General features: G+C 43.1%; 1 protein-coding gene and 5 gene segments (V, D, J or C); all 6 read right to left on the minus strand.

The window, feature by feature from the left end:
• The window catches only part of LOC118210508 (M1-specific T cell receptor beta chain-like), a 128,818-nt gene that overhangs the window by 9,006 nt on the left and 105,933 nt on the right, over positions 1-13,879 (minus strand). The gene's annotated exons all lie outside the window — the stretch shown is intronic.
• LOC118219644 lies at positions 2,822-3,660 on the minus strand. The segment is given in 2 exon segments: positions 2,822-3,201; positions 3,303-3,660. Coding segments are annotated over 2 exon segments (354 nt in total).
• Positions 3,658-4,458, minus strand: LOC118218121. The segment is given in 2 exon segments: positions 3,658-4,073; positions 4,177-4,458. Coding segments are annotated over 2 exon segments (360 nt in total).
• Positions 5,298-6,213, minus strand: LOC118215253. The segment is given in 2 exon segments: positions 5,298-5,804; positions 5,908-6,213. Coding segments are annotated over 2 exon segments (360 nt in total).
• LOC118217412 lies at positions 8,418-9,651 on the minus strand. The segment is given in 2 exon segments: positions 8,418-9,251; positions 9,355-9,651. Coding segments are annotated over 2 exon segments (360 nt in total).
• On the minus strand, positions 12,393-13,199 carry LOC118219514. The segment is given in 2 exon segments: positions 12,393-12,717; positions 12,821-13,199. Coding segments are annotated over 2 exon segments (360 nt in total).

The following is a 13,879-nucleotide window of genomic DNA, read 5'->3' on the forward strand; positions in this document are numbered from 1 at the left end:
AATACAGGGGAAGGGATTCCTCTTCTTGAATGCAGACTTTAAAGTATTTATTTAACAGCTTTGTGCTGATGGGACTAAGCTAATTGGCTTAATCAAAACACAGGGAATTCCCTTGAGTTTTTCGAACAGCCAGTCGAGCAGCTGTGTACTTCCACATGATGTTGTGAAGAACATAAATGTCCAAAATGGAAAGAATCCAGAGAATTGGTCAGTGTGTGTGTGTGTGTGTGTGTGTGATGAAGAGTGTGTGATGAAGGGTCCTCTCCTTGTGCTGTTGCCAGTCTGGCGACTTCTCTCTCTCTCTCACATCCATTGTAAGGCTGGGGATGCCCAGTCTGATCGACGCACACACTGCAGTAGGTTTTTGTACGACGGCTCTATGGAGTTGTATCACCGTGGCCCCCTGTCCCCACAGTGGTAAACCATCACACAAAAACGCAGCACCCCTCCCTTCTCTCCTCCCCTCCCCTCCCCTCCCCCCCTCCCAAACCCCCTCACCCCACCCCTGCAGCGCATCTGTGTGATGTGTCTGTGGCCGCTGCTGGGAGGTTATGTCATACTGGCAGTTTCTATCTATATAAACTCTGCGATGGGGGCACGGGGAGGTGAATGCTATTATGGTACAACCCCCCCCCCCCCCCCCCGCCCCCCCCCCCACCCTGACACCACTACGCCTCAAAAGAAGGAAATGACGTCACTTGTTCAGGTCGATTTTGGAATCCCCACCTCCACTCTCTTCTTTGTTTGTAGAACCCTCCTCAAAGCCGGATTCTAACTGCAATGGCTAAGTACACAAAACGTAACAAACACCCCCCAATTTGAATATCTCTTCTATGTAGACATCTCATTGAGATCGATCAATCAGTAGAATACCTTCATTTTAACTTGTTTTAACAACAGTGTTTAACACCAATACTTCAGAGCTGCTATACAAGGACCACATTTTTCATACTTAAAATTTATTATTTTTTTGGCTCCTTGCAGAATGACATTGGTGTGTAGGGACATCAGGTATAGGCCATTTTTGCGTACCAGGGGGACGTTTGCAAACATGGGATTTAACATGGAGTGATATCAAACATGATATCATGGAGTGATATCAAAATCATGTATTTGAGCTGAGACAAAGAAAGGCCACCCTAGATGTTTTACTGAATTGCTTCAATGTCCAGTTGTATGCATGGACTGTGTGTAAAAAGTAATAGAATAGAGGAATAGTCTTATTCTGAATTATTTGCTAAAGGTTAAAACGTAATCAGAAGAAGAATAAGGATGTGTATGGCCTTTTTTCAGGATCTAATTTTGTGTCTTTACTATTTTGAATTCTTACACTGCTTTAATTGGGTGTCGGTTGGATAACATATTTTCAGTGACTGGCAAAGCATCTCAAGCTCCATTTGACACTCTGCTTAAGAAGTTATGAGTTTAGGTACGCTGATGTGAACATACAATTATGTTCAAATTTATTGTGAAAACACCTACAGTTATATGTGTGCAGATCACTGCATTTCAAATAGTGATTACATACAGGGTTATTTTTTCAGATGTGCTGAAGGGGGATGTACCTTGTCTGTAACTTTCCCAACTACAGCAAATTGAACATGTTCTCCTGTAGGGGTCAGTGTTTGATAAGTTCTGAGCTAAAAATGTATGTTTCGAAGAGAATACAGTGGTTCAATGCATCAGGTGTTAGATGCATCGTGGGAAGAAGGTGTTAGACAAGTACAAGGAAGAAAAATCATAGAAAAAGCATAACTGTCACACAAGTCTGCAAGGGAAAAGTTGCCTGAGAACTATGAAAAGGCAGTGTCAAGGAGGAAATGACTATACTGTACTGTGCTGGAAGAGCTAACACACCTGCAATCAAACACACCTGAGACAGCGTGAGCTCCTGTACACAGTCAGGAGGAACTTTATTATTTTTCAGCAGAAAAGATTTGAAAATGATTCCAACGGAAAGCCGGTGTTCGGTTTCTCATATATAAGCTGTCGTGCAATGAGTGAAAGCTGACGTCTGTTGTATATTTAATACTGTGAAATTCTGAAAAGGCTACAGAGGGGTTGGGGTGTCGTAACCAGCGGAGGGACGGGTGCAGTACGATGGCCTGCGCTGTTAGTCTCACCTTCCAGCCCCCGCTGGCAGGGGTGAAGCACAAAATTCTGGGCCCTAATACATAATCAGTCTCTGTGGGCCCCCTTCCTCTCTTGATCCGTGTCTCTCACGCATCATTCCAGGCTTTTCGAGGGCCCCCCCGGTAGCGTAGTCGGTCCCACTTTTCCCCTCCACTACGACGCCCCAGTCTCGCTGGCGCAGTAATTGTACGCTTACTGGCAGAGGAACGGTCATGACAAGTTCTGTTTCTCATATTTAAGCTCTCAAATTATGAATGAAGCAGCTGCTTCAAAGTGAAATGGTGTGAGTAAACTTCACTAAGAGGAGTTGCCGGGTGACCGGCGGAGTGTTGGGTGCAGTACGGAGGCCTGTGTCGTTACACAATTTACAGGTTGTTTTTATATAACTACAGTATTTCTTTTATATTATGTTATCTATATTGCCTGGATTGTTTGTATTGTATTTAATTGTATTTAATTATCTGTTGTCTATTATCTATTGTCCGTAAAGTTTTACATTGTCAGGAGACACCACATAATAAGATTCTCCTAGTACTTTTAGCACTGTTAACCCTTGCCCCTTCAGAGTAAACTTGACCTGAATTGAACTGAGCTAAGGTGAATTTGGGGTGAAGCCAGCGGAGGGACGGGTGCAGCACGGAGGCCTGTGCCGTTAGTGAGCTCAGCAGCTGTACAGAGGGAGGAGGCCCCTCCCTCCAGCAGGGTGTACAGTATGTGGTTAATAGGGGTTATTGTCGTGTAGCGTCGCTGTTCTGGGTTAGCGTGCAATACTAGAGGCGCAGAAATACACAGCCGAGTCCCCCACCGCCAAATCCTTTATCTGCAGAGACGACTTCTTCACTTCAGGACGCTCCATCGTGTATTTGGATGCGTTGAAGGGCGGCTCTATTGTTGCATCGTCTTTGCCTAAAGAATACGCGATCAAACGCATTCCTCTGCCACTGTCCTGCCTGTACCAGTACATATTGTAGTGGTTAGCATCGTCGTGTTCACAGTGCAGGGTTTCGGACTCAGTCCCTGTGAACATCTCTGGCTGTTTCTGCTGTACTGTGACTCCATCGGAGGACTCTGTGAAAGAAACAGGAAGGAATTTAATCACAGAAGTCTTCAGCTCCACATGATCTGGTAATTTTTTATAATAAAGTAGTTATTTGTTAGAGAACTCTTACTGGTACTGAAGAGCAAAGCCACAAATACATAAAGTAGCTCCATGTTATCCAGGGTGGAGAGACGTGGTGTGGACAGCCTGATAGCTTCCTCTAGTTTATTCCCTCTCTTGGCTATTCTGTTGAACAATGTCACAAATAGACCTCAACACACATTGTGATTATAGGCATCAATGTAGAGCTCAGCAAATGATCTAATAACAAGTGATAAAGAAAGTCAACGCAGTCCTCTGACTGGCATCATTAACAAAAATGCTTTTTTCAAAAGTGCAGTTTGCTTTTTCAAGTCCTCACAGTGATGAACGTATTGTCTCTTCCTTTATCCGGTCTCTGATGTTCTCTTTCTTGTGTCTCTCTCTCTCTTTCTCTCTCCCTCCCTCCCTACACCCCTCCCTCCAGCAGGGTGTACAGTATGTGGTTAATAGGGGTTATTGTCGTGTAGCGTCGCTGTTCTGGGTTAGCGTGCAATACTAGAGGCGCAGAAATACACAGCCGAGTCCCCCACCGCCAAATCCTTTATCTGCAGAGACGACTTCTTCACTTCAGGACGCTCCATCGCGTATTTGGATGCGTTGAAGGGCGGCTCTATGTTCACATCGCCTTGGCTGAAAGAATACGCGACCAAACGCATTCCTCTGCCACTGTCCTGCCTGTACCAGTACATATAGTAGTAAGTAGCATCGTCGTGTTCACAGTGCAGGGTCTCAGACTCATTCCCCGTCATCGTGAACATCTCTGGCCGATTCTGCAATACTGTGACTCCATCGGATGACTCTGTGAGAGATACAGGAAGGAATTTAATCATAGAAGTCTTCAGCTCCACATGATTTGCTATTTGTTTTAATAATAAAGCAGTTATTTGTTAGAGAACTCTTACTGGTACTGAAGAGCAAAGCCACAAATACATGAAGCAGCTCCATGTTATCCAGGGTGGAGGGACGTGGTGTGGACAGCCTGATAGCTTCCTCTAATCTATTCCCTCTCTCGGCTGTTCTGTTGAACAATGTCACAAATAGATCTCAACGCACATTGTGATTATAGGCACCAGTGTTATGCTCAGAACGTTATCTAATAACAAGTGATAAAGCAAGTCAACGCAGTCCTTTGACTGGCATCATTAACAAAAATGCTTTTTTCAAAAGTGCAGTTGGCTTTTTCAAGTCCTCACAGTGACAAACATGTTGTCTCTTCCTTTTTCCGGTCTCTGATGTTCTCTTTCTTGCATCTCTCTCTCTCTCTCTCTTTCTCTTTCTCGCTGTTTCTCTCCCTCCCACTCTTCCTCCCTCGTTTCACACCAGGACTGTGTCAGTGGGTACAAGAAATGATGTTACAAGGAGTTATGTCCCCACAGTTGCATTGACTGGGCCCATGGAGTAAAGATCTCAGGATTTTGGAGGGTTATATATTTGGACATTTTCTTTAAGGTCTGTATGTATAAATATTCATGCACACATTCAAACCTGTTGAATTCAAATTCTGTTTTTCAGTTGTTGAATGAAAAGTTTGAAGAGGTCTGTTACTTTCAGAATGTTTATTTAAGGAGATGGAAGCATGAAGGTGTTTGAACATGTACCTGAGAAACGGTGCTTCTGCTCAACTTCCAGCCCTGCTGGTGCAGAAATTTAAATTCTTATTGGCAGAGGAACTTCAAATAGAAGTTTTGTTCTTCATATTGAAGCGCTCATATTTATGAATGAAACAGCTGACATGTACAATGTATTTGACACCTCAGGATCATCAAAAGGCTTCAAAGATGAACAGAGTGAGTAAATTTCAGTCAGCAGAACTGGGAGTCTCACACTCATCACATATACAGAATTTACAGGCTGTGTGTGTATAACTCGGATATTTCTTATATTTCATTTTTTCTCTGGATTGTTTGTATTGTATTTATTTTATTAATTGTCTATTGTCCGTAAAGTTTTACATTGTCAGGAGACACCACAAAAGAAGATTCTCCTAGCATGTTTAGCACTGTTAAACCTTTTACCTTCAGACAAAACTTGACCTGAATTGAACTGAGCTGAGCTGAATTTGGGGTGGAACCAGCGGAGGGACGGGTGCAGCACGGAGGCCTGTGCCGTTAGTGAGCTCAGCAGCTGTACAGCGGGAGGAGGCCCCTCCCTCCAGCAGGGTGTACAGTATGTGGTTAATAGGGGTTATTGTCGTGTAGCGTCGCTGTTCTGGGTTAGCGTGCATAACTAGAGGCGCAGAAATACACAGCCGAGTCCCCCTCCGCCAAATCCTTTATCTGCAGAGACGACTTCTTCACTTCAGGACGCTCCATCGCGTATTTGGATGCGTTGAAGGGCGGCTCTATGTTCACATCGTCTTTGCCTAAAGAATACGCGATCAAACGCATTCCTCTGCCGCTGTCCTGCCTGTACCAGAACATTCTTGTGTAAGTAGCATCGTCGTGTTCACAGTGCAGAGTTTCGGACTCATTCACGGTCCTCGTGAACATCTCTGGCCGATTCTGCAATACTGTGACTCCATCGGAGGACTCTGTGAGAGATACAGGAAGGAATTTAATCACAGAAGTCTTCAGCTCCACATGATCTGCTATTTGTTTTTATAATAAAGCAGTTATTTGTTAGAGAACTCTTACTGGTACTGAAGAGCAAAGCCACAAATACATAAAGCAGCTCCATGTTATCCAGGGTGGAGGGACGTGGTGTGGACAGCCTGATAGCTTCCTCTAGTCTATTCCCTCTCTCGGCTATTCTGTGGAACAATGTCACAAATAGATCTCAACGCACATTGTGATTATAGGCACCAGTGTTATGCTCAGAATGTTATCTAATAACAAGTGATAAAGCAAGTCAACGCAGTCCTCTGACTGGTATCATTAATAAAAATGCTTTTTTCAAAAGTGCAGTTGGCTTTTTCAAGTCCTCACAGTGACGAACTTGTTGTCTCTACCTTTTTCCTGTCACTGATGTTCTCTTTCTTGCATCTTTCTCTCTCTCTCTCTCTCTCTCTCTCTCACTTTTTCTCTCCCTCCCACTCTCCCTCCCTCGTTTCACACCAAGACTGTGTCAGCGGGTACAGGAAATGATGTCACAAAGAGTTCTGTCCCCACAGTTGCATTGACTGGGTCCATGGAGTAACGATCGTAGGATTTTGGAGGGTTATATATTTGGACATTTTCTGTAAGGTCTGTACGTATAAATATTCATCCACACATTCAAAGCTGTTGAATACAAATTCTGTTTTTCAGTTGTTGAATGAAAAGTTTGAACAGTTCTGTTACTTTCAGAATGTTTATTTAAGGAGATGGATGCGTGAAGGTGTTTGAACATGTACCTGAGAAACGGTGCTTCTACTTACCTTCCAGCCCTGCTGATGCAGAAATTTAAATTCTTATTGGCAGAGGAACTTCAAATAGAAGTTCTGTTTTTCATAATGAAGCTCTCATATTATTAATTAAATTTACAATGTATTTGATACTATAGGATCATGAAAAGGCTTCAATGTTGAACAGAGTGAGTAAGTTTCAGTAAGTGGGCCTGGGAGTCTTGCACTCATCACATATACAGAATTTACAGGCTGTGTGTGTATAACTCGGATATTTCTTATATTTCATTTTTAGTCTGGATTGTTTGTATTGTATTTATTTTATTAATTGTCTGTTGTCCGTAAAGTTTTACGTTGTCAGGAGACACCACATAATAAGATTCTCCTAGCACCTTTAGCACTGTTAACCCTTGCACCTTCAGAGTAAACTTGACCTGAATTGAACTGAGCTGGGCTGAATTTGGGGTGGAACCAGCGGAGGGACGGGTGCAGCACGGAGGCCTGTGCCGTTAGTGAGCTCAGCAGCTGTACAGCGGGAGGAGGCCCCTCCCTCCAGCAGGGTGTACAGTATGTGGTTAATAGGGGTTATTGTCGTGTAGCGTCGCTGTTCTGGGTTAGCGTGCAATACTAGAGGCGCAGAAATACACAGCCGAGTCCCCCACCGCCAAATCCTTTATCTGCAGAGACGACTTCTTCACTTCAGGACGCTCCATCGCGTATTTGGATGCGTTGAAGGGCGGCTCTATGTTCACATCGTCTTTGCCAAAAGAATACGCGATCAAACGCATTCCTCTGCCGCTGTCCTGCCTGTACCAGAACATATTGTAGTAAGTAGCATCGTCGTGTTCACAGTGCAGGGTCTCAGACTCATTCCCCGTCATCGTGAACATCTCTGGCCGATTCTGCAATACTGTGACTCCATCGGATGACTCTGTGAGAGATACAGGAAGGAATTTAATCATAGAAGTCTTCAGCTCCACATGATTTGCTATTTGTTTTAATAATAAAGCAGTTATTTGTTAGAGAACTCTTACTGGTACTGAAGAGCAAAGCCACAAATACATGAAGCAGCTCCATGTTATCCAGGGACGTGGTGTGGACAGCCTGACAGCTTCCTCTAGTCTATTCCCTCTCTCGGCTGTTCTGTTGAACAATGTCACAAATAGATCTCAACGCACATTGTGATTATAGGCACCAGTGTTATGCTCAGAACGTTATCTAATAACAAGTGATAAAGCAAGTCAACGCAGTCCTTTGACTGGCATCATTAACAAAAATGCTTTTTTCAAAAGTGCAGTTGGCTTTTTCAAGTCCTCACAGTGACAAACATGTTGTCTCTTCCTTTTTCCGGTCTCTGATGTTCTCTTTCTTGCATCTCTCTCTCTCTCTCTCTTTCTCTTTCTCGCTGTTTCTCTCCCTCCCACTCTCCCTCCCTCGTTTCACACCAGGACTGTGTCAGTGGGTACAAGAAATGATGTTACAAGGAGTTATGTCCCCACAGTTGCATTGACTGGGCCCATGGAGTAAAGATCTCAGGATTTTGGAGGGTTATATATTTGGACATTTTCTTTAAGGTCTGTATGTATAAATATTCATGCACACATTCAAAGCTGTTGAATTCAAATTCTGTTTTTCAGTTGTTGAATGAAAAGTTTGAACAGGTCTGTTACTTTCAGAATGTTTATTTAAGGAGATGGAAGCATGAAGGTGTTTGAACATGTACCTGAGAAACGGTGCTTCTGCTCAACTTCCAGCCCTGCTGGTGCAGAAATTTAAATTCTTATTGGCAGAGGAACTTCAAATAGAAGTTTTGTTCTTCATATTGAAGCTCTCATATTTATGAATGAAACAGCTGACATGTACAATGTATTTGACACCTCACGATCATCAAAAGGCTACAAAGATGAACAGAGTGAGTAAATTTCAGTCAGCGGAACTGGGAATCTCACACTCATCACATATACAGAATTTACAGGCTGTGTGTGTATAACTTGGATATTTCTTATATTTCATTTTTTCTCTGGATTGTTTGTATTGTATTTATTTTATTAATTGTCTATTGTCCGTAAAGTTTTACATTGTCAGGAGACACCACAAAAGAAGATTCTCCTAGCATGTTTAGCACTGTTAAACCTTTTACCTTCAGACAAAACTTGACCTGAATTGAACTGAGCTGAGCTGAATTTGGGGTGGAGCCAGCGGAGGGACGGGTGCAGCACGGAGGCCTGTGCCGTTAGTGAGCTCAGCAGCTGTACAGCGGGAGGAGGCCCCTCCCTCCAGCAGGGTGTACAGTATGTGGTTAATAGGGGTTATTGTCGTGTAGCGTCGCTGTTCTGGGTTAGCGTGCATAACTAGAGGCGCAGAAATACACAGCCGAGTCCCCCTCCGCCAAATCCTTTATCTGCAGAGACGACTTCTTTACTTCAGGACGCTCCATCGCGTATTTGGATGCGTTGAAGGGCGGCTCTATGTTCACGGTGCCTTTGCCTAAAGAATACGCCATCAAACGCATTCCTCTGCCACTGTCCTGCCTGTACCAGTACATATAGTCGTGGTTAGCATCGTCGTGTTCACAGTGCAGGGTCTCAGACTCATTCCCCGTCATCGTGAACATCTCTGGCCGATTCTGCAATACTGTGACTCCATCGGAGGACTCTGTGAGAGATACAGGAAGGAATTTAATCACAGAAGTCTTCAGCTCCACATGATCTGCTATTTGTTTTTATAATAAAGCAGTTATTTGTTAGAGAACTCTTACTGGTACTGAAGAGCAAAGCCACAAATACATAAAGCAGCTCCATGTTATCCAGGGTGGAGGGACGTGGTGTGGACAGCCTGATAGCTTCCTCTAGTCTATTCCCTCTCTCGGCTATTCTGTGGAACAATGTCACAAATAGATCTCAACGCACATTGTGATTATAGGCACCAGTGTTATGCTCAGAATGTTATCTAATAACAAGTGATAAAGCAAGTCAACGCAGTCCTCTGACTGGTATCATTAATAAAAATGCTTTTTTCAAAAGTGCAGTTGGCTTTTTCAAGTCCTCACAGTGACGAACTTGTTGTCTCTACCTTCTTCCTGTCACTGATGTTCTCTTTCTTGCATCTTTCTCTCTCTCTCTCTCTCTCTCTCTCTCACTTTTTCTCTCCCTCCCACTCTCCATCCCTCGTTTCACACCAAGACTGTGTCAGCGGGTACAGGAAATGATGTCACAAAGAGTTCTGTCCCTACAGTTGCATTGACTGGGTCCATGGAGTAACGATCGTAGGATTTTGGAGGGTTATATATTTGGACATTTTCTGTAAGGTCTGTACGTATAAATATTCATCCACACATTCAAAGCTGTTGAATACAAATTCTGTTTTTCAGTTGTTGAATGAAAAGTTTGAACAGTTCTGTTACTTTCAGAATGTTTATTTAAGGAGATGGATGCGTGAAGGTGTTTGAACATGTACCTGAGAAACGGTGCTTCTACTCACCTTCCAGCCCTGCTGATGCAGAAATTTAAATTCTTATTGGCAGAGGAACTTCAAATAGAAGTTTTCTTCCTTCATATTGAAGCTCTCATATTTATGAATGAAACAGCTGACGTGTGCAATGTATTTGATACCTCAAGATCATCAAAAGGCTTCAAAGATGAACAGAGTGAGTAAATTTCAGTCAGCGGAACTGGGAGTCTCACACTCATCACATATACAGAATTTACAGGCTGTGTGTGTATAACTCGGATATTTCTTGTATTTCATTTTTTGTCTGGATTGTTTGTATTGTATTTATTTTATTAATTGTCTGTTGTCCGTAAAGTTTTACATTGTCAGGAGACACCACAAAATAAGATTCTCCTAGAACCTTTAGCACTGTTAACCCTTTTACCTTCAGACAAAACTTGACCTGAATTGAACTGAGCTGAGCTGAATTTGGGGTGGAACCAGCGGAGGGACGGGTGCAGCACGGAAGCCTGTGCCGTTAGTGAGCTCAGCAGCTGTACAGCGGGAGGAGGCCCCTCCCTCCAGCAGGGTGTACAGTATGTGGTTAATAGGGGTTATTGTCGCGTAGCGTCGCTGTTCTGGGTTAGCGTGCAATACTAGAGGCGCAGAAATACACAGCCGAGTCCCCCACCGCCAAATCCTTCATCTGCAGAGACGACTTCTTCACTTCAGGACGCTCCATCGCGTATTTGGATGCGCTGAAGGGCGGCTCTATGTTCACATCGCCTTTGTTAAGAGAATATGCGATCAAACGCATTCCTCTGCCACTGTCCTGCCTGTACCAGTACATTCTGTAGTGGTCAGCATCGTCGTGTTCACAGTGCAGGGTCTCAGACACATTCCCCGTCCTCGTGAACATCTCTGCCCGTTTCTGCAGTACTGCGATTCCATCGGAGGACTCTGTGAGAGAAACAGGAAGGAATTTAATCACAGAAGTCTTCAGCTCCACATGATCTGCTATTTGTTTTTGTAATAAAGCAGTTATTTGTTAGAGAACTCTTACTGGTACTGAAGAGCAAAGCCACAAATACATAAAGCAGCTCCATGTTATCCAGGGTGGAGGGACGTGGTGTGGACAGCCTGATAGCTTCCTCTACTCTATTCCCTCTCTTGGCTATTCTGTTGAACAATGTCACAAATAGACCTCAAAAACACATTGTAATTATAGGCACCAGTGTAGAGCTCAGCACATTATATAATAACAAGTGATAAAGCAAGTCAACGCAGTCCTTTGACTGGCATCATTAACAAAAATGCTTTTTTCAAAAGTGCAGTTTGCTTTTTCAAGTCATCACAGTGATGAACTTATTGTCTCTTCCTTTTTCCGGTCTCTGATGTTCTCTTTCTTGCATCTTTTTCTCTCTCTCTCTCTCTCTCTCTCTCTTGCTGTTTCTCTCCCTCCCACTCTCCCTCCCTCGTTTCACACCAGGACTGTGTCAGCGGGTACAGGAAATGATGTCACAAGGAGTTGTGTCCCTACAGTTGCATTGACTGAGCCCATGGAGTAAAGATCTGAGGATTTAAGAGGGTCATATATTCTGACATTTTCTTTAAGGTGTGTACGTTTAAATATTCATGCATGCATTTGAAACTGTCAAACAAAAGTGCAGTTTGTAGTTTGTTGAATTAAATATTTGAACAGATACCTTTCAGAATGTTCATTTAAGGAGATGGAAACATGAAGGTGTTTGCCCATGTACCTGAGAAACGGTGCTTCTACTCACCTTCCAGCCCTGCTGATGCAGATATTTAAATTCTTTTTAGCAGAGGAACTTCAAATAGAAGTTTTGTTCTTCATATTGAAGCTCTCATTTTTATGAATGAAACAGCTGACATGTACAATGTATTTCACACCTCAGGATCATCAAAAGGCTACAAAGATGAACAGAGTGAGTAAATTTCAGACAGCGGAACTGGGAATCTCACACTCATCACATATACAGAATTTACAGGCTGTGTGTGTATAACTCGGATATTTCTTATATTTCATTTTTTGTCTGGATTGTTTGTATTGTATTTATTTTATTAATTGTCTGTTGTCCGTAAAGTTTTACATTGTCAGGAGACACCACATAATAAGATTCTCCTAGCACCATTAGCACTGTTAACCCTTGCCCCTTCAGACAAAACTTGACCTGAATTGAACTGAGCTGAGCTGAATTTGGGGTGGAACCAGCGGAGGGACGGGTGCAGCACGGAGGCCTGTGCCGTTAGTGAGCTCAGCAGCTGTACAGCGGGAGGAGGCCCCTCCCTCCAGCAGGGTGTACAGTATGTGGTTAATAGGAGTTATTGTTGTGTAGCGTCGCTGTTCTGGGTTAGCGTGCAATACTAGAGGCGCAGAAATACACAGCCGAGTCCCCCTCCGCCAAATCCTTTATCTGCAGAGACGACTTCTTCACTTCAGGACGCTCCATCGTGTATTTGGATGCGTTGAAGGGCGGCTCTATTGTCACATCGCCTTGGCCAGGAGAATATGCGATCAAACGCATTCCTCTGCCACTGTCCTGCCTGTACCAGTACATTCTGTAGTGGTCAGCATCGTCGTGTTCACAGTGCAGGGTCTCAGACACATTCCCCGTCCTCGTGAACATCTCTGCCCGTTTCTGCAGTACTGTGACTCCATCGGAGGACTCTGTGAGAGAAACAGGAAGGAATTTAATCACAGAAGTCTTCAGCTCCACATGATCTGCTATTTGTTTTTGTAATAAAGCAGTTATTTGTTAGAGAACTCTTACTGGTACTGAAGAGCAAAGCCACAAATACATAAATCAGCTCCATGCTATCCAGGGTGGAGAGACGTGGTGTCAACAGCCTGATAGCTTCCTCTAGTCTATTCCCTCTCTCGGCTATTCTGTTGAACAATATCACAAATAGATCTCAACGCACATTGTGATTATAGGCACCAGTGTTATGCTCAGAACGTCATCTAATAACAAGTGATAAAGCAAGTCAACGCAGTCCTTTGACTGGTATCATTAACAACAATGCTTTTTTCAAAAGTGCAGTTGGCTTTTTCAAGTCCTCACAGTGACGAACTTGTTGTCTCTTCCTTCTTCCTGTCTCTGATGTTCTCTTTCTTGAATCTTTCTCTCTCTCTCTCTCTCTTGCTCTTTCTCTCCCTCCCATTCTCCCTCGCTCATTTCACACTATGACTGTGTCAGTGGGTACAGGAAATGATGTCACAAAGAGTTCTGTCCCCACAGTTACATTGAGCCCATGGAGTAAAGATATGAGGATTTTGGAGAGTTACATATTCAAACATTTTCTTCAAGGTCTGTACGTATAAATATTCATGCACGTATTTGAAACTGTCGGATGCAAGTTCCATTTGTGGTTTGTTGAATGAAGAGTTTGAACAGGTCAGTTACTTTCAGACTGTCAATAAGGAGATGGTGTTTGAAGAAGTAATTGAGAAAAGGTGATACTTCTGCTCATCATCCAGCCCTGCTGGGGCAGAAGTTAAAATTCTTATTGGCAGAGGAACTTTAAATAGAAGTTCTGTTTTTCATACTGAAGCTCTCATATTATGAATTAAATTTACAATGTATTTGATACCATAGGATCATGAAAAGGCTTCAATGTTAAACAGAGTGAGTAAGTTTCAGTAAGTGGACCCGGGAGTCTTGCACTCATCACATATACACAATTCACAGGTTGTTTTTGTATAACTACTGTATTTCTTATATATTATGTTTTCTATATTGCCTGGATTGTTTGCATTGTATGTATCATATTAATTGTCTATTGTCTGTAAAGTTTTACATTGTCAGGAGACACCACATAATAAGATTCTC

Source organism: Anguilla anguilla, chromosome 1, assembly GCF_013347855.1.
Source record: "Anguilla anguilla isolate fAngAng1 chromosome 1, fAngAng1.pri, whole genome shotgun sequence".
In the NCBI taxonomy this organism is placed as follows: Eukaryota; Metazoa; Chordata; class Actinopteri; order Anguilliformes; family Anguillidae; genus Anguilla; species Anguilla anguilla.